Source organism: Phalangium opilio, unplaced genomic scaffold (genome assembly GCF_054372755.1).
Source record: "Phalangium opilio isolate 3A_F unplaced genomic scaffold, DU_Popi_V2 ptg000031l_1, whole genome shotgun sequence".
NCBI lineage: Eukaryota > Metazoa > Arthropoda > Arachnida > Opiliones > Phalangiidae > Phalangium > Phalangium opilio.
In genome coordinates, this window is record NW_028324158.1 from 4,261,618 (window position 1) to 4,284,308 (window position 22,691).

At 36.7% G+C, this 22,691-nt stretch overlaps 3 protein-coding genes and 1 long non-coding RNA gene across 6 annotated transcripts in view; 3 read left to right on the forward strand and 1 right to left on the reverse strand.

Annotated features, from left to right (window-relative positions):
• LOC149690116 (transient-receptor-potential-like protein) overlaps positions 1-22,691 on the forward strand; it is a 143,339-nt gene that overhangs the window by 71,341 nt on the left and 49,307 nt on the right. The gene's annotated exons all lie outside the window — the stretch shown is intronic.
• On the forward strand, positions 11,617-13,940 carry LOC149690119 (uncharacterized). Its single transcript, XM_089869619.1, has 3 exons — positions 11,617-12,267; positions 12,341-12,682; positions 12,747-13,940. The coding sequence occupies exons 1-3, from the start codon at positions 11,827-11,829 to the stop codon at positions 13,938-13,940; spliced, it is 1,977 nt and encodes a 658-aa protein (XP_089725745.1). The 5' UTR covers positions 11,617-11,826.
• LOC149690120 (uncharacterized) lies at positions 13,954-17,302 on the reverse strand. Its single transcript, XM_089870479.1, has 9 exons — positions 17,096-17,302; positions 16,791-17,009; positions 16,042-16,728; positions 15,904-15,988; positions 15,069-15,823; positions 14,782-15,006; positions 14,480-14,723; positions 14,366-14,424; positions 13,954-14,298 (listed from the first exon to the last, which is right to left on the reverse strand). Exons 1-9 carry the CDS (start codon positions 17,300-17,302, stop codon positions 13,999-14,001), a joined length of 2,781 nt encoding a protein of 926 aa, XP_089726605.1. The 3' UTR covers positions 13,954-13,998.
• LOC149690121 (uncharacterized) lies at positions 18,832-19,938 on the forward strand. Of its 2 annotated transcripts, none has more exons than XR_016383620.1 (3): positions 18,832-19,087; positions 19,147-19,448; positions 19,524-19,938. It is a non-coding gene; the product is annotated as an uncharacterized LOC149690121 (long non-coding RNA). The 2 variants fall into 2 exon arrangements; XR_016383621.1 differs by having other exon boundaries at positions 19,155-19,448.

The window sequence follows — 22,691 nt, forward strand, 5'->3', positions numbered from 1 at the left end:
AAAAGAAAGTAAAGAATTACTTTCTCAGTGATCTTGTTTACAAGGCGACGTGTGGCTTTTATTTCCGCTAATCAAAGAAACGAAGTTCGTCTACGACTCTGCGTGTCCTTTCTTACTTGTCCGCGCTGATAAAATATACTTTCTTTTGTGTGCTTGGTCAAACTTCTCAATAGACTGGAATATTTTTCTTGTTATGGGAAATGGCTTTATCACGAAGATGTAAGTTCCGAATTCTGTTTGAGATAAATTTGTACTCGTGTATTAGGAGGGTTAAAATATTGTAATGTTAAATTTCGTTTTTTCGTAAAATTCTTCGAACTTTAAGAAACCTTTACACGCGAAACTTTGTCGACAGAAACTCTACAGAAACATTAATGTATTTCTATGACTTTTGCCGTCCGGGCAATCGTTTTCAAGATATGATTGGAATATTTTACGGTAGACCCCTTACATTAAATTAAGAAACTGAAAGACAATGATTTCTAATTTAATTAAGGGGTCACCCGTAAAACACCCCAAACATAACTTGAAAACCGTGGCCCGGATGGAAAAATGTCATAGAACATGTTCGACTCGAAATCATGGCCTAAAGAACATCCCCCTTTATTTCTGACAGACGTTTCAGAAACACCCTGTATGCATTGCGCTTTGGCTGCAATCAAGCCCTAGCCTTGCGAGTTTTATAGTAATTGCGTATAATCCGTGATCAGTGTACTGTGAATCTGATTAACTTCTCGGCCTAACTAGTTACTTTCGGTAACGCAATCTTTCTACAACATCGATATCATTCGACGAAATCTCATGCTGTCGTACCATAAGTTCATAAGATAAGTTAAATAAGTTTTTCACTTGTTATTGAGAGCTTGTCATGAAGTGACGTAGGTGGAACGTCATAGATTCTCGTAAAGCAACGCCTGATGAGGCGCTCTCAAAGACTTAGTACAGACTAAATAGGAAGATGGACTGCAAGACCGCGTGTAGTCATTTGTCGCGTCGTTCTATAGGAAGTGTCATATACTTATGGAACATATCTTATAAAATTATGGTCGTACTTATATGTGTTGTGTTACTTTTGATGCTACATTACATGCCCATTATTTAACATTCAAACCATAGAGGACCTGGTTAGTATTATTAGAAGCCATCGGGTAAGAGGAAGGGCTTCGTATCTGTTCTCAAAATCCTGTTTACTCGCGAAGCCAATATGGTTTAACGACTTTTCGTCGAAAAAGATAGCGACGCTCAAGCTTGGGTGAAGCTACTGGGATCGGGCACATCTTGATAATCGGAGGGGTATCCATAGTAACCGCGTCAAACAAACCCCATATTGATTTCCAGCCACCAATCCGCGGCATACCATATCCTATGTCCATTCTTCTTATAACTAGAGACATTTCTAGATCAGACGGTTAAGAATTGCCGATATATGCTTTTGCGGTACCGTTTATTTTGGAATTCTTCAGGGCTGGTAGGCCCTAGTAGATATGACCTAACACCCTTCCGTAATGTTATACATAAGCGACCGCCATGTGGAAATAGCATACTAAGAAAGATCAAGCAAACTGATGCATGGTGTAACGTTTTAATTAAGGTTGCATAACAATCTCCCGTCGTTGGAACCGATGTGCTAGTGCGCAATTTACTGACGCATCGTACTGAGGCACGCGAAAATTCTGTCTCTGGTGGCTGACGGCAATTACGCGGAGAATTACGTGTTACGCTCCAATCATGCGCAGTTAAAACTAAAGACGAAAATTAGACACGTGACCTGCTACGCTTCGCGAAGAGAGACTTCTATACTGACCTACTTCACTTGCTCCATCTTCCTTCTGAAGACCACCACTACTTGCAGGCCTATGAAACTTGGTATACAAATTGTACGAATGATGGCATTCATAGACTAATTTGAAAATGTTTATCTTTTATTTGAGAAAGTATTTTGTACGTTTTTCTTTATGCACGTTGACAATTTTTTTCCGAATTTGATGAAACTGCGTAGTTGATTTCAGTAACCCTTGGAGAAGGGTTTATAAGTGGTTTGGTTGAGTTTCTCAAGGGTAGGTCCGCGAACCTTAGTCATTAAGCCTGTAAACAACGTCCTGTGCATACTCGTAACCTTTATCTTTATGATTAACCCCCAATTAAGCATAGTTTTATTAAAATTAAAAGCTGCAAAAACCAGACCATACAGACATTTCATATTTTTATTCAGCTTTTAGTGTCTACATAGACACTTAACGATGCTTAAACGTATCCCGGTTTTCAGTTCCTTGAAACAACACATGCAACGTCAGTTAGCTTAGCTATGGAGCTTTATAAACAGCATTGCGAAGATACGTTGCTCAATATCGATAAAAAATTAAGAAATAATATTATAGATCCAAGGAAATTTTTGGTCGTATTTTAGTTACGCATTTTTAATTGATATATAATTAATTTTAATTTATTAATTAATGGAGAAGGAAGTTCGATAACATGTCTTAAATGCAGTAGTTGTTTACTGAATTCAATATTTATATCCCAAGTGTTCGACTGTTGAAACGTTTGGAGTTTCATTAACTAATAAACAATTTAGCAATAATACATTGAACATACTAAAAAAATAAAGGTTCAAGGAAATTTTAAGACGTTTATATGCTAATAACTGATAGAATATAAGAGAGCTAAACATAGAGAACTAGACTAGCGTGGTTCAACACAAAATGGTAGAGAAAAGACGTGGGTTTTGATACCACCGAGGTTTGAACACATGACTCATACAGAATAGCAAACCAAACCAAAAACTTTTTAGTTTTAACTTACAGTTTCGAAATACCGCAACCACCATTTCACAAGTCCACTGCATCTATAGCTGATAACTGGCCCGCGATTTCGTTGGTACATGACAATAACGATTGTTTTCAATTCAATATTCATTTAAATGAATAAAGCACCGGGAACAAGTGCGATTTATTGAAAAATATTATTTTTGTAAGAGCATACAGTAAAAATATCTTCTAGGCATAACACGATACCGTCAGAAATGGTGTTTTTAAATTTTTCGGATTATTACAGTTTTATGAGCCCAGTGAGTTTTATTTTAAATTTTTCGGATTATTACAGTTTTATGAGCCCAGTGACTTTTATTTTGCGAACAATTATTTTAGGGAACATTTCATTGTGTAAAGCGTGATTAGAAACATCAGTTTTGACTGAGAAAATCGTAAAACGTTTTGAATTGTCCTCTACATTTTAATGTTGAAACAGAGCATACCTTATATAAAAATACGGAAATAATCCTTCACCTAAAAGTACATTTATTATTTCTTTAAAGGTAGGGTGAAGAGGAAAGTCAAGTGATCTTTTATCGATTCTTTTACTAAATATAAGACTATTCTGCATAGTGAAACATCCAGGAAATATCTCGAAATGATTTTAAAATTCAAATTAGGTTCAGATTTCATGGATAATTTGAAATAAGGACCTCCGACCTAAAGCATAACGCCCTGCCGTCCTGCTATACATCTCGCGCCACGATTGCCACATCGCGAGCAACTTTTATAAAATCTAGCGCTAAATTTCATTTGTCATGGAGCGTGCCACGATAATTTTGTTAACAAGGAGGCAGGGCGTTACGCGATTGGTCGGAGGTCCTTATTTCAAATTATCCATAAAATCTGAACCTAATTTATATTTTAAAATCATTGGGAGATATTTCCCCGGATGTTTCACTATGCAGAATGGTCCTATAATTAGTAGAAGAATCGATAAAAATATCACTTGATTTTCCACTTCACCCTCAATTTAATAATGGGATAAGCTTTATTTACACTTTAGGTATAAACTAAATAACTATTTTTATGAACTTCAGCGTTTCTTTTTTGGGTCGACTTTTAAAACTTTATATCTATACAAAAAGAATTTGATAAACATATACATTAAATACAATCCAAAAGACATCCCAATGACCGATACAGTTGCGCTAGTGGTACATTCGTGTCCCTGTATATTCGCCTTTAAACTAAACGCAGCGGCCAAAATGCCTACTACCATTTGTACAATTTGAACGGTGGTCATAATCATAGAAAACTTGATCGGTATATTAAATTTAGCCGCTTTTAACGTAAAATAACTGTACATGAGCGAATGCACGCTGTAGTTCATCGCTATAATCCAGCGTCCAGCTGCTGGCATATTTTTCGCGTATACCCAACAAAACAACATCGTTAGAACGTGATGCGACAAATGTAGGGTTGTTAGTTTTTGCTTCTTTAACACGATGAAAAAGGTATCCAAAAGTTCGGGAGCTTTAGACAACACGAAAGCCATACTCCAAAACAAAGTGACCGAGTTCATGGTTGTATTACAAACGGAATATTCCATACCGAAGTTTTTCAAGATGTGGATAATCTCTGGAACCGTTCTTAACATACCGCAGATACTGAATACGGCCAGTGAAAAGTCCCACACAATGACCGCTTTTCGAACTTTCACACGATTTCTGTTCTTCATATATCTTTGCAAACCGAATATAGAAATTAAGTAAACCAAAGCCAAGTAAAGACTGTAATGCCAATTGTTTTTGAACCATTGTTGAACCCATTCGGGAGTAATTCCAGTTTCGAATTTGTGAACGAAGGAGTAATGTGGATATCCAGTGTATTCTAACTCCGGGGCGGACATTTTATCAATTGCACTTAGTGCTTCTCTCGACCTATTTTTCCGCGTGTTTAGCTCGTATGCTTTACTCTAGATTAATAATTTTTTTTGTAATTTTCAATAGACCTACATGTACGTTGTATAAAATATGTATATTGCAAAACCAACTTTTGAGGAAGTTTTAATTTCATATGTCCTAATAATAACCACTAAATGTCTTGAATCGAACTTTTTCCTGTTTTGAAAAGTAAACAAGATTGAAATTTTTACGTGAGTCCAATTTCAACGAAGAAACAAGTTGGGAAACCAAACTTAACCTCTCCGAGTCGAGATGTAGTTAAGAGGTTCTTCTTCAATAATTAAATAAATATAATTAATATTAATTATTTTAATACAAGACCTTGTCGTCTGCTAGCTATTTTTTTCTTTATTATTTTGGGACACTTTAGCAAGAAAACTTTAACATGGGATCCGGCATTATGATTCTGTTCCATTATTTAGAAGGTTCATGGCCTCACTCGCTACACTCACTTTGCTAAAACTAGGCGTAGGAGTTCCTCAACATTCCCATCTATGCGACCCGAAACGAAACCCGTTATAACATCGCGCTCCGTCAGCCCTCGTGTCAAAACGCTATGGTCTTACAATAATTCTCTAACCCTGTTATCAGAAATCTGAACTCTTCAGCGTGTATCCATATAAGGATCTCTATATTCTTGCAGCGAAAGTAAATATATATAATAGAAAGTGGGGAAGTGTAAGGAAAGAAAATATGATTCACGTTGTCTCTGCATGAGCACTGCGAAAGGGTTACATTCACCGTGTGCTTTACTTTCTGTCCTTTTGAATTGCTTTTGGTAGCAGGACGCTGGGATATTAACGTCAAATACAGTGCGGTCTCTCATATAGTACTGATGTAACGTCATTGATTTGGTCAAAGAGTGACCTATCGTAATTGTCGATGCTCTTCTTATTCAACTTGAAAGTCTCTGTAATTTTTCTATTTTTAATGGGAGGTAGCATATAAATCTATTATTAGTTTTTTGTGATTGAAAAATTTCTTCGAATAGAGTACAAAAATATAGCCTTTATTCTATACGTGTATTATGTTTTGAGTTAAATTTGTTATAAAAATTTCAGTAATGATAATATTGGCAACATTCGAAAGAAAATGACACAACTACGACGTCGCTTTGTTTAGCAGCGACCTGCAGATCTTTCCCATAAGCGTGCAACACAGTTATGATGTCATAAAAAATATATATATTAAAAAAGAATGATATGGTTTAGTGGCATCTGCTAGCCCGAAGCTCTTCCCCTTCGGATTTATTGAATTCTCAAAGGCTGAGGGTAAGGTAAGAGGTTCTAGTTAGCAGACGCCACTAAAGCAATGGCGGCACAGTTGTCCTCGTTTTCGAGACTAATTAAATGATAATTAATTTGTAATAAGAGATCATATGTTTTCTTTTTTTTAATATTTTATATTTTCATATTTAGTTAATGGCCGATCTTTTAAGGTATAATGTGTAGAGACGGGATCTTTTTCCTTTAACATTAATTATGAACATAATATATTAGGTCTGTTTCTCTGGCCCTGGAAACTGAGAAGTACTTCGAAACTATAACAGGGCAAAGGTTTCTTCTTTTTCCTTCAGGGTATCTGAGTAGAAGTACTTTTTAATTTTACACAATCTCCATCTGTTTATTAAGTTACTAATTATGCACTTTGGCAATCTAAGACATTGCAATACAACTCACCTTTTAAGTGTATATTAGATTCGATTTCGTGCAAAAAAGCACTCTCAAATTAAATTACCCAAGTTGGCAAATTTCACCTACTGAAATTGACTTCAATTGCTATTTTAACGTAATTTAACACAAGGGGGTGATAAAGGAGGCTTGAAAATTTCCGCCTTCTATGGCATAGAAAACGTATCCAATTAAGAAAGTCTTATTTTGTATCACCAGAGATTTAAAATGGTTGCTTAAGGAATAAGAAAAAGAAACACTAAATTTTACAGTTCTTATTATTACACCCCATAGAATGGAATTTGGTATTTTTAGAAGTATGTTACTTGAAGTATATATTCTCAATGGTTATACGTGAAACTACGAAAGAGTCACGATAAAACATATTTTTAATGAGAATTTTCGTCACCTCCGACGAATATATATTTTGATTATATTCAAATTCGAAATTAATGTACCAACAATTGTATATTTAAGGGAAGGTGAAGTAGAAAATCAAGCGGTTTTTTTATCGATTCTTCTACTACTTAAAAGACCAGTCTTCATAGTGAAACATCCAGGAGTGATTTTAAAATTCATATCAGGTTGAGATTTTATAGATAATTTGAAGTAAGCCCCTCCGACCAATCGCATAATGCCCTGCCTTTTTGTTAACAAAATTATCGTGCCACGCTCCAAGTCTGGCGCCACGATTGTCAGGTCTCGCACAATTTTTATCAAATTAAATTTCATTAGCGTGGAGAATTTTGCTAACAAGAAGGCAGGGCGTTACGTGATTGGTCGTAGGTGCTTATTTCAAATTATTCATAAAATCTCAACCTAATTTGAATTTTAAAATCACTCGAAGATATTTCCAAAATGTTTCACTATGCAGACTGCTCTTATAATAAAAAGAAGAATCGATAAAAATCACTTGTTTTTCCACTTCAACCTCCCTTAAAAATTAAATAGCATTTTTAATTTTATATTTTACATTTTCCAATGGTTTAAATTTTTTTAGAAAAATTTGCAATACGACTTTTGAATCTCACATTTGCTTTTTTGCCTGAACTGCTTTTTAATTTTTTCTGTCTACTGAATTTTGGTGTCAGTATGTCACCGGTATATTAAGGAAGGTTTATGAATATTAAATCTCCAAATCCTTTTAGCCCGCCCCTTTAGTTCAACTACATGATGTGTGTGTTACTATGAGATATATGGTAATTTTAAATATTTAAATGGAGATTCGAACGAAACAAAGAAAAAAATCAACATTATATTGTAAACCTTCTGGAAAGTTCTTGACCTCGAAAAGACCTTTGTCAATTGATAATTAGTTGAAAAAATAATTAGAACGATCGTCTGTTTGTAGTACTAAGCATAATTGTTTGTAAAGATAATGTTGGTTCGATTAAATCTCGAATGGTACGAATATAACAGTACGGAATTAAGTTCTAGTAAATCTAAAATTGATAATTAAGCTGAATCACTTAATTCTGGATAAATATTGTGTAGAGTAGATTTGCATAAATCAACACATATTGTCGTTAAATCTGCGTAATTATTGTAAACACCTTGACTCGGTTCAGTTCAGCTCTTCGGTAACGAATCCCTTCAATACTTAATAATTAACTTAATAATTTCAATAACAATCACTTGACGTTATAAAATTAGCATTTTCATTGAGTTTATCGGACGTCGCTACAAGCTTAGGCAAAATTAGTTTCACGCTTATATTTTTACGAAATAGTCAGATTGAAATATTTTACTTCAACGAATTCGCTTCTGATAAGGAATTATTTCCTTTTCTTTTTAAGATTTTTTACTTTCTTTGGGCTTGACTTTTGTATCTCGATTTCTCTTTCATTGTACTGAAACCAAATTAATCGAGCTTCTCCTATTTTGTCGCCAAACAGCCGGCTTGATATCATTCTGTTAAATGCCGCTCTTTCGATAAGAACTTGATATATAGTGTATAAAATAGTTTCTTATAACCATTGCCGAGTGCCTACTTCACACTGAATATTTTTTGTTTTGGTTCCAATACAATGTGAAGAAGTTAGAAAATTGCCAGAGAAAGTACCAAGGAAAAATGTTCGGAACGGAAACGTAATGGATCTGTCAGAATTGATATTTTCCTATATCTTTTGAATGTTTTTGAAGGCATTCTTTTTGTATTTTACTCTTTCTTATTTCATTGGCATACTTTTTTGAAGGGTTAAATCGCTTCAAGGCTTTATACATCTTTAAGCTCTATAGGAATTTAAACTGAGAATGGGTGTCAAATTCTTGATTTGAACAGACCAGATGTGCTTGATTCACTTCCGACTTTATTTTCTTATTTTGGTGTTGATAACTGTTCAAATCCAACGTCTGTTTCACATTTGGACGTTGTGCACATTTGCATCAGGTACAGCGACGTTGTGCGCATTTGCATCAGGTACAGCGACGTTGTGCGCATTTGCATCAGGTACAGCGACGTTGTGCGCATTTGCATCAGGTACAGCGACGTTGTGCGCATTTGCATCAGGTACAGCGACGTTGTGCGCATTTGCATCAGGTACAGCGACGTTGTGCGCAGTTGCATCAGGTACAGCGACGTTGTGCGCAGTTGCATCAGGTACAGCGACGTTGCGCGCAGTTGCATCAGGTACAACGACGTTGCGCGCAGTTGCATCAGGTACAACGACGTTGCGCGCAGTTGCATCAGGTACAACGACGTTGCGCGCAGTTGCATCAGGTACAGCGACGTTGCGCGCAGTTGCATCAGGTACAGCGACGTTGCGCGCAGTTGCATCAGGTACAGCGACGTTGCGCGCAGTTGCATCAGGTACAACGACGTTGCGCGCAGTTGCATCAGGTACAACGACGTTGCGCGCAGTTGCATCAGGTACAACGACGTTGCGCGCAGTTGCATCAGGTACAACGACGTTGCGCGCAGTTGCATCAGGTACAACGACGTTGCGCGCAGTTGCATCAGGTACAACGACGTTGCGCGCAGTTGCATCAGGTACAACGACGTTGTGCGCAGTTGCATCAGGTACAACGACGTTGTGCGCAGTTGCATCAGGTACAACGACGTTGTGCGCAGTTTCATCAGGTACAACGACGTTGTGCGCAGTTGCATCAGGTACAACGACGTTGTGCGCAGTTGCATCAGGTACAACGACGTTGTGCGCCGTTGCATCAGGTACAACGACGTTGTGCGCAGTTGCATTAGGTACAACGAAGTTTTGCCCATTTTATAAAACAAGATTTTTTTGTGCCCGAAGCATTTTATGAATTACCTATTCCCAAAATCAAAGAGATATAGAGTGCCTCAAATAGAAGCGATGTAACGAGATATCCGTGGGAAAATCACGCCTGTTCTCATAGACAGATAATCCTCTTATTATTAAGGCTTAGCTAAAACTTCAGGTTCTTGAAGAATTTTGTTATCACGGAGGATGTCTATGAAATTTAACTGTAAATATACTTAAATATATCGTAGACATTTACAATAACTTTTATTTGCCTAAATTACCTGGCCGTATTACGGTGTAATCTGTGTAAATGTAAGTTTTGTTCCGTAACCCGGATGGTAGAGAGAGAGACTTGCCCTTAAAGTATGATCTAAGATGCGGTATACTCGACACGCTCATTTTCGCTAATAGCTAATAATCCGCCTCGTAATTGGGCACGTTTTATATTATTTGGCCATTTTCACCTCGTAGGTTGGTTTTGCTCCATTTGATTCTAACCTAACTACCATCGTAAGGCTACCAACGATTCGCGAATTTAAAAGTGTGTTTTAAATGTAATGGCAAGAAATTTTCGATGTGAGCTCGGAAAAAGTAGAGTCGTTGAATACTTGTGAGATGGCTTCAGTTAATGTGTCACTTGGGACTCAATATAGTTATACTTTTTTACACTCTATCCCGCAAGGGGAAAATTTGAACTCCATTACCTACATTGAAGTAGTTTAAGATGTGCTTGGTCAGGAAGAGTTCATTTCATTGTAAAGTTCAGATGATGGTAAGCTTAGGTTTTTGTTACCGTTACCGTGGTTATTCCAACCATGGAAGTCTATAGTTAAAGTTTGGAAATTCAAGATCTTGGCGCGAAGCTTTGCAAGGATAATTGTGGGTGGGGCAGGATGCGAAATCTGAGAGAAATAGGCGCGCTAACTGTGGAACAGTTCAGGTTGGGAGGGATGCAACAAAATGTGGAAGGAATGGTCGGAAAAATGGCGGACAATCTACTTCAGACGAACCACGTTAACCGCCTGCCATTTTTCCGAGTATTTCTCCTCCATTTCTAGCGTCCCACCGGACCGAAGCTGTTCCACAGTTGGGGCGCCTATTTCTCTCAGATTTCGCATCCTACTACCATCATCCTTGGATAAACTGATGTCTTCCTATCAACAAAAGCTCCTATGATTTTAATGTTTGCAAAAGTATATAGATTATAGCATAAGCTAGAGTTGCCACAGGTCAGGAAAACCTACAATAATATAGTAGTTTGAAAATAAATAAAATGAGAGAGGAAAATATTAGCCTGATTTGGTTTTGTTAAGTGGAAAACACATTTTTTACCTCTCCGTGTGACGTAGTCCAGGAGAGGTTCTGTAACGGCCGTGTCTGTCTGTCTGTGTGTCTGTCTGTCCGTTGTTACACCCACGTGACCGCGTTCGCAGTTTGCGGAACGGAGCAAACGTGTTCGCCATTTCCGAACTGCTTACACAGTCACGGAAATGGCTCCTCTACTTGAGTTTTCACACCACCATCTTCTGATCTTTGTCCATCCCACATGAACACCAGTCTGGTACTTGTCTGGCTTCCAACACCATCATCTTCTGTTCTTTGTCAATCCCACATTGACACCAGTCTGCACTTACACTGGCTTCTAACACCACCATCCACTGGTCTGCCGTCTATTCCACATAGACACCAATCTGTATCATTGGCTTCTACTCCATTATCATCGTTTGGTTTTAGGATATACGCGGCGATCAGCTAGGGTTACGAGAAACGTCTAGCCTCCCTAAGGTGGGATCGCCACCAAAGGTTTTCGCAATTGCGCTTTTTCCTTACTATTATAATGGAATCGAATCGTATATATACCCCAAAATTTGAAGAAAGCGGGCAAGAGGGGTACCCTTCACATTAAACGTCAATATTAGCAAAGTTTGAGATGATAATAGGTATAACTTTATTTTAAACGATTTAACTATTATCATAAGTAACATAATAAACATAAGTATGACAATTAGCCAAAACTAACTAGAAACCTATTTTCGAACCTTTTACGTCATCATAAGTTCGCGCCCAGCACAGAGACCCCTAGCGGTGGAAAATGAAGCGACTTCCGCCCCATACCGGAAATCCGGTTCAGAGGTTAAAAGAGACGCCATTGAGATTTGAGTCACTTTCCTAAGCCTTGGGTTGATAGTTGATTTGTAATTGTATTGAAAAAAGCAGCATGGAAGAAAATTTAACTAGTGAAGAGAGTTTAGAAGTATTAAATACAATAAATATGGAAGTACCAAATATATTTGGTGACTCTAGTCCTGTGCTACAACTTCACTACAAAGTAGTAGAAGGTGGATTCGCTAGTCAAATCATGAAACGCATAAACAATGGGTATATTTCCATCTATAAAGAAAATTTGCCAAAGACAAATAGGAAAGGAGAGTTAGTTGACACAAAACTTCAAAGCTGCTCTACTGTATTTAAGTTTCATATATGGGTATTGAGAGAAATGAAGACTTTTGAAGATATTATTGCTGCTGTATCACCATTTGATAGAAACAACCTTCTTCTACTTCTACACGTCTATGCTGAAGAGGTGTTTAAATTCTGGTGTCAGAAGCGTAGAATATGTAGTTCGTCTTCCATTGGTGGTGAAGTATCAAAGAAAATGGTAAGCTTTTTAATTGTTTCAACTTCCGTTATTTATATAGGAAAGATGTGGTAAGATGAAAGTATGTTTACAGAATGATAGTTTGGAAGATGCATATAACAGGAGCCTTCTAACCATAGGAGGTGGCTGCATGGGCGAGGTGTGGAGGAAAAGTAAACGAAGGGCATTTTTTAGTAAAAAGCTAAGCCCCGGGCAAATAAAAGAGGCAAAAACACTTTACGATGCAGTCTTGAAGTTGCGACAAACTGCCGAGGAAAAAACACAAATAATATTCTCAGGAATAAAAGTGAGAGATAGAGGAGGTCTTTTCATCCCAAAAGAACACCTACTGGAATACCTCGCGATGTTAAATAAAGTTATTCGATCGGTTCTGTGTGATGCTGGAATCAAGAAACATGGCCAAAATATTCTACAGGTATGCATTTTAAGTTTTTCGACGGCTATTCCTGTGATTTCAATGTGAGTTTTTCCATGGATAGGCAGTGATGGATGTTGTGAAGGAAAATGAACCAAGTCTTACGCAAGTATTTCTCGAAGGAACGGAAGGCCTAGTTGAGGAAGAAGGAGCTAAAATTTTCATGCAAGAAATTCAAAGGAAGTTTGTTCATGCTCTAAGTAACGAATTTATAACAGGGTGGGATGAAAAAAACAAAGAACAACAAAAGCAGCAATCAAAAGGAGCTAACGGGCTACGGGATGAATTATACATAGTTTCAAAGAAATTAAAAGGAAATAACAGTATTAAAGTCATTCAGCCCAAGAAAAAGCGATCCCTCAAGAAAGATATTCATCATAAAGGACCCTCAAAGTGTAAAGGGGTATCTCAAATTCAAAGAAATCATGTTAAACCTTGTGATATAAACAACAATAGTGATATAAACAGCAAAAGTGATATGAACAACAAAAGTGATAACCCAAATGTCCAATTATCTACTGAACATAACAAGGCAAACCAAATTGCAACAAAATCACCATTGGCCGGCCCTTCAACGTCCGCTAACATAAACAAACAAGTACAATCAATTGCCACGTCACCACTGAGGAAATGCAGGGGCAAGTTAAAGAAAAAGAGGCTAGTCAATTATTTTCCCTCAGAGAAGACGGTTGCAAGTATAGTGGGTATTCGCCCTCTAGAAAATTATGCCACAGGCATAACAAGTCCTCAAGCAACTTCAAAGAATAAAGTAATCAAAACTCTTTCCCTGGTTAGTGATATTGAAATGTCTGACAATCAGGTAGCTTCAAGCCCTCCCCCGATCAATGGAAACGTCATAGTAGAAAGTACAAAAAATTCAGTTTGCCACGTGTCAAATAAACAAATGATTACAAGCCAATCATCTAGTTCTTCAAACGTACAAGATGGTAACGGAAACTCAAGGGATTCATTAAGTCCTGTAAAACAATTGACATTGACACAACAAAAAGCTCGCACAGCAATTACAATTACAAAAGGGGAAGACTCATTAGCACACGTAAATCCTATCAGAAGCCCTATTTCAAAACATATAAAAAATGTTACAAAACCAAGCAATGTTAAAAAGGTTGCCAAAAATCCTAAATCCATCTCTAAACTTCAAGACCAGAAAAGTGACCAATTTGAAATCAGTCGTAATAGGTCCAAAAGAGAGAGAAAAGTTCCTAGTCGCTATGCCATGTATTCTTTAAATTATTAATTTTACGTCCATTTCAATTTTAAAAAAATGTCAAATTTAATTGGTTATTAAATTTGTATCAAGCGGCGTTAAAATATTTTTTTGTAAATGATTTCATTACATAAAGTTTTTCATTTCGGTAACCAGCTCCGCTGTGATGACCTTTCATATCTCTAATAGTTCGGGAGGTTTTACGGACTGTGGCAAAATTAATTCCAGTTAGCTTCCCTCCTGCTCCATGTTTGTATTGGGAAAACAAAGTTTCAACCGCACTGCCGTTCACGCGAATTGGGCACAAATAATAACCGGGATTCTCCCTTAGAAATTCTTCTGCAAGGCCTTTAAATCCATAAACCATGATTCTCAGCAACGCCCATGTCTTTAAATGAGATGTAATTTTGTTTACAATATTTCAATTGTGTTTATAACTGTGAAATATACAATACCTGCCAAGAAATGAATTTTTTCTGTCTTGGATTGCTAAGGTTAAATGTGGAATCATTTTCTGTAAGGAAATTCAGTTTTATTTTAATTGGTTATTTTATTTTGAAGTTACTCACCTAGTATATACTTGAACCAATTAGAAAAATATTGCATTCCTGCATCAATGTTTCTGATAATGTCACAATTTAAATCGTCAATTGCACCTTTTTTCAGTGTCCCCATTTCAAAAAGGTTATGACACGCTTTTAAATAATGGTAAGTGCCCATGACACTCTCATAATCTTCTGGCTGGGGCTGTGGCAATCCATCAGTCGGTGGTGGATGGGCGTATTCATATATAGCCGACAGTACGTCATTTTGCTAAAATCGAAAGTTTAAGAGTCATTTATAGTGTTTACAAATTGTTTTTGAACCTTACCTGCAATATTCGAGCCGGCTTAACATTGAGCTTGGTCCAAGCATCTCTGTCTACGTAGCTCTGATACAATTTAGGAATTTTTCGTGGAATGCCGCAGTCTCTCAAAGCGTCATCCCTCTTTTTAAGGTCGACAATGTGTTTCCACCCAAAAGTAATTCCAAAATAGTCAAATTCCTTTGCTCTTTCAGGATCCGAAGCAAATAGCTGATTTATTAAGTTTTTCAACTACAAAGTTTAGAAAACAACAATTAAACCTTAGAAATGTTTAACGTCCACAATTATGTTACCTCATGAGAAGGACAAATTACAAAATGAATGTTTCTCTCCATCCGGAGTGGATTCGGGAAGGACGTAGGGATGTTAAAATTTATTTCGCCATTCTTTTTCTGATAAGGAAATGTTACATCGAGGCCCACCATCATCTTGATAACTGACAAATTCGCGCTGGCTCCATCACAGACAATGGCAGAAATGTGAAAATGTTGGTATTCGAAAGCCTTTATCACTTGGAGAAGACAACTCATTGTCACATGAGCATCAGCGGTTGATGGTAGGGAAAAATAAGGGCCAATAACATCGTAATTTGCAGTCAAGTCCCTCCATAAAAACTGAAGCATGTAATTGGCTTTAGTTATGTCCTTGTCGTCGCATACTTCTTCATATAAATCGTCCAAGTAAGCATATTCTTCATAAGGCATTGCTGCTCCATACAGTTTGTGATTTTTGGAGTTCCACATTATTTTGCCAGCCACCTTCACCTCGTCAAATATTAATACCCCGTCACCTTTAGGTTCAGCTAGTCCATTGGCGATTTGATCGTGTTTAAACAAATTGTATGTTTCCTTTTCTTCCCGGAGCTTCTCGTGATTTACTCCTGGTTCATCCAGGTTTTTCTTGGTTTTTCTCTGAAGACTTCTCCATGATGGCAAGTTTAATACTTTGAAAGAAGAAAGGGCATCATACGCAGCGTGGCTTCGACACGCAACTGCCAAAGCCAAACGATAAGTGATGGCGCTCCACCTATTTCCTCGTTTTCCAGTCACTAAACATAAAAAACCAAAACTTGACAATCTAAAATTTTTTCTAAATATAAGGAAACTCAAAATTAATTGAAGTACACACCATTTTTCTTTTGATCATTCATAAAGTCCTCTTTCTCTTGAGCTAAATTAGCAGCACAATCTTCGTCCCAAACCTCACGCAATCGCTTTTTTTTGCAATAGCTGACTCACTACTTTCATTCGTATCAATGGCTAATACCTCTTCCAGAACCGATGGAAAGTTCTCCTGTATTTTGGCTGTGACTGATTTCATTTCTTGGTGTTGCTTGTCATTTAGTATCATTTTGAATTTCGTCAACTTTTTATTCAATTTAACAATTTTCTGCTTCGCGATGTGATACCGCTGAGAAGCCAGTTTTTTCTTCAGCGCAAGGCTTCCTGGTGACAAAAATGAAGTAGGGCAGGTCGACGATGGCTGGCATTTCCTCTTACGTGATGTTGGACTTGCGTTAGCCTTGATTCTACGTTTCAAAGATGCACGCAAATATCGCATTAAGTACTTGCACTCCTTGCAAACATTTGAGTCTGCCGCCACAATATTATTCGGTTTTGTAAAAATTACCGGGCATTTAAGGGACATAAAATGCTTTACAGGAAAATCGATGATTTTTAATGTTTTTGGAATTAAAGGTAGCTGCGAAATAATTTCTATGGCGTCACTAGCTAGACCACTACAAAAACGCTTATCGGGATCTGAAAGGTCCTTTAACAGTGAAACTACTACATCCTCCAAAAGCACAGCATCTTTGAAAATTTCTACTTCTTTCACCACTCCTTTGAACAAAACCACAAGTCTTAATGTGCCAGAACAGTTTAAAACATATTTCAATGGCTCTGCATTGTATTTCTCTTCATAAGATCCTCTCTTAGTAACCTCCAAAATCAACTACAGAAAGTGTTATTAAACAAATGATTATTTTAAAATGTTCGATTGTTCACTGTGCCAACCTGATTATTTGTTGAGACTTTTTCTGTTAAATCAAGTGCGCTAAACTTCGCCACTATCTGTTTAAATTCAACACTTAATTTCAGAGGGAACGTTTTCGCCCCTAAAGCATGAAGGGAGCAACTCAACTTCTCATGACTCTGATATGGGGAGATTTCGCAATTCCTGGTCTTTTCGGCAATTTCACTTGTTTTTGAACAAATGACCTCGTTTTGCGCATCCTGTACATCAGGTTATAACATTACTTATGGTATTAATGAGTTTTTAAAGCGTTTCGCAACAAGTGTAAGGCTAAACATTTACTGACCTTCATTAAAGAAATTGGAAGATCGATTCCCCCAAGTTCTTTGCTCTCTTGAAGCACGTTTAATACATTATCGACTTGCAAGGGCTTCACTGATGATGTTGGTGTTAATTCGTTTACATTTAACTCTCCTGTTTTCCCTAAGACTCCCGAAGAAACAGTACAAACTGCTTCAAGCTGTTCATAAGGCTTAAGCCTTTGCAAGCACATCAATCCCTTACATTTCTCAGTCTGACTTTTTACCGACTTTAGCGCGACCACATTACGAAGTTGAAAATTGCACTGGGTAGATTTAGTAACGGAATATTTAGATTTCAAAAGGCTTATCATTTTTGGTGCTGAAAATCCGACTTAGGGCAATCTTAAACTCAAACATAGAAACACCGCGACAAAGCGAACGAGCTCGTACAATAAATAGCAGACGACTATTTCCGACACAAATGCGTTCAAGGAGATGGTTTATTGTGATTGGCTAAAATTGTACAATTATGTCATTCGCCAAAGACCAGCATGAAGTACTCGACGGGGTTGCAAGTCCTGGCCTGATGTAAGTGAGAGTGTCAGTGTTGATTATAGGTTTCATTTGGAAATTTGCATTATTACAATGGGAAGAGTCATACTTATGTTTATTATGTTACTTATGCTATTATTAATGTTAATTACTGAAGATTAAAATAATTAACAAGTTGGGAAAACCAAAATATTACCTCTCCGTGTCAAGAAGATTATATAAACTTAAAGTATCCAATGAAAACGTTATTATGTTTCTGAGTTGGGGTTTCCCATTTTTGTTGTTGTTTTGAAAAATATATCGCAATGCACGGGCCTTGATAGATATAGGAGGCAATGAATGAAATATATCACAATGCACGGGCCTTGATAGATATAAGAGGCAATGAAGGAAATATATCGCATGCACGGGCCTTGGTAGATATAGGAGGCAATGATAATCTCTCTCTTTGCACCAGAGGTTTATCTTTAATATTTAAATAAATATAATTATTTTTAATTATTTTAATCTTCAATAATTAACATTAATAATAGTTAAATCGTTTAAAATAAAGTTATACCTATTATCTTCTCAAACTTTGCTAATATTGACGTTTAAAGTTAAGGGTACCCCTCTTGCCCGCTTTTTTCAAATTTGGGGTATATATACGATTCGTTTCCATTATAATAGTAAGGAAAAAGCGCAATTGCGAAAACCTTTGGTGGCGATCCCACCTTAGGGAGGCTAGACGTTTCTCGTAACCCTAGCTGATCGCCGCGTATATCCTAAAACCAAACGATGATAATGGAGTAGAAGCCAATGATACAGATTGGTGTCTATGTGGAATAGACGGAAGACCAGTGGATGGTGGTGTTAGAAGCCAGTGTAAGTGCAGACTGGTGTCAATGTGGGATTGACAAAGAGCAGAAGATGGTGGTGATTAGAAGCCAGTAAGAACAGACTGGTGTCCGTGTGGGATGGACAAAGACCAGAAGATGGTGGTGTGAGAACTCAAGTAGAGGAGCCATTTCCGTGACTGTGAAAGCAGTTCGGAAATGGCGAACACGTTTGCTCCGATACGCAAACTGCGAACGCGGTCACGTGGGTGTAACAACGGACAGACAGACAGACACACAGACAGACACACACACAGACAGACACACACACAGACACGGCCGTTACAGAACCTCTCCTGGACTACGTCACACGGAGAGGTAAAAATAATTATATTTATTTAAATATTAAAGATAAACCTCTCGTACAAAGAGAGATTATCACTGCCTCCTGTATCAACCAAGGCCCGTGCATGCGATATATTTCCTTCATTGCCTCCTATATCTACCAAGGCCCGTGCATGCGATATATTTCCTTGATTGCCTCCTGTATCTATCAAGACCCGTGCATTGTGATATATTTCATTCATTGCCTCCTATATATATAAAGGATGAGGGCAAAAGTGTTTTCATTGGATAATTTTGTTTATATAATCTTCTCGACACGGAGAGGTAATATTTTGGTTTTCCCAACTTGTTCACATATTAACACGAAATGACAAAAATTTAAGTATTTCAGGGCGAATTCAAATTATTTGGAACTTAGAGATCCAAAGTCATTGGTCGATCTAGCAATTCAATTGTATACATAGCTTTCGGACTAGGAGGACTCATACCATTTACACAAGGGGGCCTGAAAAGTTTTTTTACCATGGTGCCTTACTTTATCTAACAATCTTGCGCTCACTTTGGCTCGGTTGCAAACTTATCTTGAAATGAATTGTTGCATTTCAATCCTTTGAAACTTTCTGCTATAGAGTAGAGTCGGTTTTTACCGTCTTTTTTACTACTGAGCCATAAAGATCTAATGCTGGTGAGAGAAGTGAGATCTCGGTATGTATACTGCATATATGAAGTTTTACTCAAGGAAGATTTTACTGGCTTATAGGGTTTAAATTTGCAATTTTCCTCGATCTTTCTTTGAACGTCTCTCTACTAAAAAAGGAATTGCAAGTTAAATTCCTCGTACTTAAATACTTCTTATTTTTCATTGTGTATCATGGGGAAATACTCCAGATCTCAACTATTTGCCTGTTTTAAGAATTTATTATTGCAATGAACTTCTTCATTATTCATTCTGTCTGTTTTTAATCCATTAATCGAACTAATGGGTCGAATTTTAATTTTTTTTAAACCGGCTATTATTTGATTTTCCAATTTTAATCGATTAATCGCATATTGACACAAATATTATTTTATCGAGTAACTTCGACAGTTAGATATTATTTTAATGAAAAATAATGACAGTTAAATATTAATTTATCGACTAAATTTGGCAGTTAAATATTAATTTATCGAATAAATTTGACAGTTAAATATTAATTTATCGAATAAATTTGACAGTTAAATATTAATTTATCGACTAAATTTGGCAGTTAAATATTAATTTATCGACTAAATTTGACAGTTAAATATTAATTTATCGAATAAATTTGACAGTTAAATATTAATTTGTCGAATAAATTTGACAGTTAAATATTAATTTGTCGAATAAATTTGACAGTTAAATATTAATTTGTCGAATAAATTTGACAGTTAAATATTAATTTGTCGAATAAATTTGACAGTTAAATATTAATTTGTCGAATAAATTTGACAGTTAAATATTAATTTGTCGAATAAATTTGGCAGTTAAATATTAATTTGTCGAATAAATTTGGCAGTTAAATATTAATTTATCGAATAAATTTGGCAGTTAAATATTAATTTATCGAATAAATTTGGCAGTTAAATATTAATTTATCGAATAAATTTGGCAGTTAAATATTAATTTATCGAATAAATTTGGCAGTTAAATATTAATTTATCGAATAAATTTGGCAGTTAAATATTAATTTATCGAATAAATTTGGCAGTTAAATATTAATTTATCCAATAAATTTGGCAGTTAAATATTAATTTATCCAATAAATTAGGCAGTTAAATATTAATTTATCGAATCATTTACAGGTTTTTACAGTTCGAAAATTATTATATTTTTTCTATTAATCAAACTGAGTTTCGACTTTCGACTTTCGAATAAGGATTTACTATCTGAATCGTATTTGAACCAAAGTCAAAAACCATACCAGAAAGTAAAGCGCTGGATTCGAAATTTTGTTATTCAGGAACTGCGGTATGATGTAAATTTTGATCAAACGTAAAAAATCTGGCAAATTACTCTCCCGGTATTATACGTACTTTTGTTACAGCAGGAAAGCACAAGGAAGGAAGAAAGAAAAACGACAATGTTTAGATAGCCGTGGTTATTTGAAACCCAAAACCGACAACCACTTTCGAATCAGCAATTCGAGAAACCCTCTCTGGAATCTAAGGGACCAAAACGTGGTTACGAAGAAAAAAGATGTAGCCAGAAAATTCGTGCCTAGAATTCCTTATCTATCCTTTCGATGAAAATACGTCAGTGAAGAAACAGATGGAGAGTATATGTACAAAGTCTTGGTGAAACTGAACTGTCCCAAGCTACGCGCGGGCTGGTTCCATGAATCCATGGTTTGAAAATCAACTGCTGATGGTGCTCCTTATCAATAAAAATGTTGTAACAATATCCCAAGTCCTTATATTAACGAATTGAATGTGAAACAAATTGAATCTATTAAGTCTATGTTTAGAAAAAGAGTGAGATTTCAAGGCTGCATGGAAAATATTATAGGTTAGTTATTAGCCCTGTTCCGGAACGGTGATGCCATTCTGTAGATATTTTGTCGATTGTACCAGCATAAGTTCATAAGAGGCGTTCCGAAAGTTTGTCACTGGTTACTGAGAGCTTGTCATGAAGTGACGTAGGTGAAACGTCATAGGTTTTCGTAAAGCGACGCCTGGTGAGGCGCTGTCAAAGGCTTAGTATACACTAAATAAGAAGATGGACTGCAAAAGTATTGAAAACAATGCTCTTAACCTTTTCATCAATGATCATTCCCGCTTATAGCTAAATTTTTGCTGATAAAAACAAATACCATGAAACAGACGTCTTCTTAGCGCCGCCCATCTGAATGCGGGAGAAAACTCAGTGGCTCATGAGCCTTTCTATTAAGATATCATGATGGACGAAGAAGAGTCCAGGCTGCTCGTATTTTGCAAAAAAGGCTATTACGCGATACTGCAGAATAAAAATGACTTTTGATATGAAAGCCGGCAGCTAGTCCAGGAATCCATGGACCTCATTTATCACGTGCATCACGTCCGAGATATCTGGTGACGTTCTGTCAGCATTGATTTTTTTCTTGGCCTTTTTCACGCCTGCTGCTTAGACGCTGCTCGTGTAGTCGTGGTTTTGGGATTCGATGTTTGTTGAGGGTGGCGAAGGATGAATTTGCTGCAGGCACCAAAATCTTTTAATTTAATCTTTTCCCTGTTACGCAAGGGATAATGCTCGCCTGCCGTGTGAAAGTTTGGATTCTGAGTTTAGAGGAATACGCAACTCTTGTTCTTTTTTCTTTTTATTTGAAATGAATTTTCAAATTTTTAACTGATTAACTTACCTTACCGGAACCTACCTTTTAAACCACATTGCGAATTACAGGAACCTACGCGTAAGCAACACTGTGTACTAGACTTACAGGAACCTACGCGTAAGCAACACTGTGAACTAGACTTACAGGAACCTACGCTTAAGCAACACTGTGAACAAGACTTACATGAGCCTATGCTTAAGCAACACTGTGAACAAGACTTACATGAGCCTACGCTTAAGCAACACTGTGAACTAGACTTACATTAACCTACGCGTAAGCAACATTTTGAACTAGACTTACAGGAACCTACGCTTAAGCAACACTGTGAACTAGATTTACAGGAACCTACTCGTAAGCAACACTTTGAACTAGACTTACAGGAACCTACGCGTAAGCAACACTGTGAACTAAACTTGAAGGAACCTACGTTTTATTGTTAGAGGGTAAATTAGGTTACGTGGGATTTTTTTATGTGAACATCATCTACACGTAGGCTTCTGTAATCTAAGTTAATTGTTTGATTTTCTTCAACATAAAAATAAACAAGTAACAATGCCATACAATGGGACTTCTACATGTTGATACACCATGGAATTGATGAC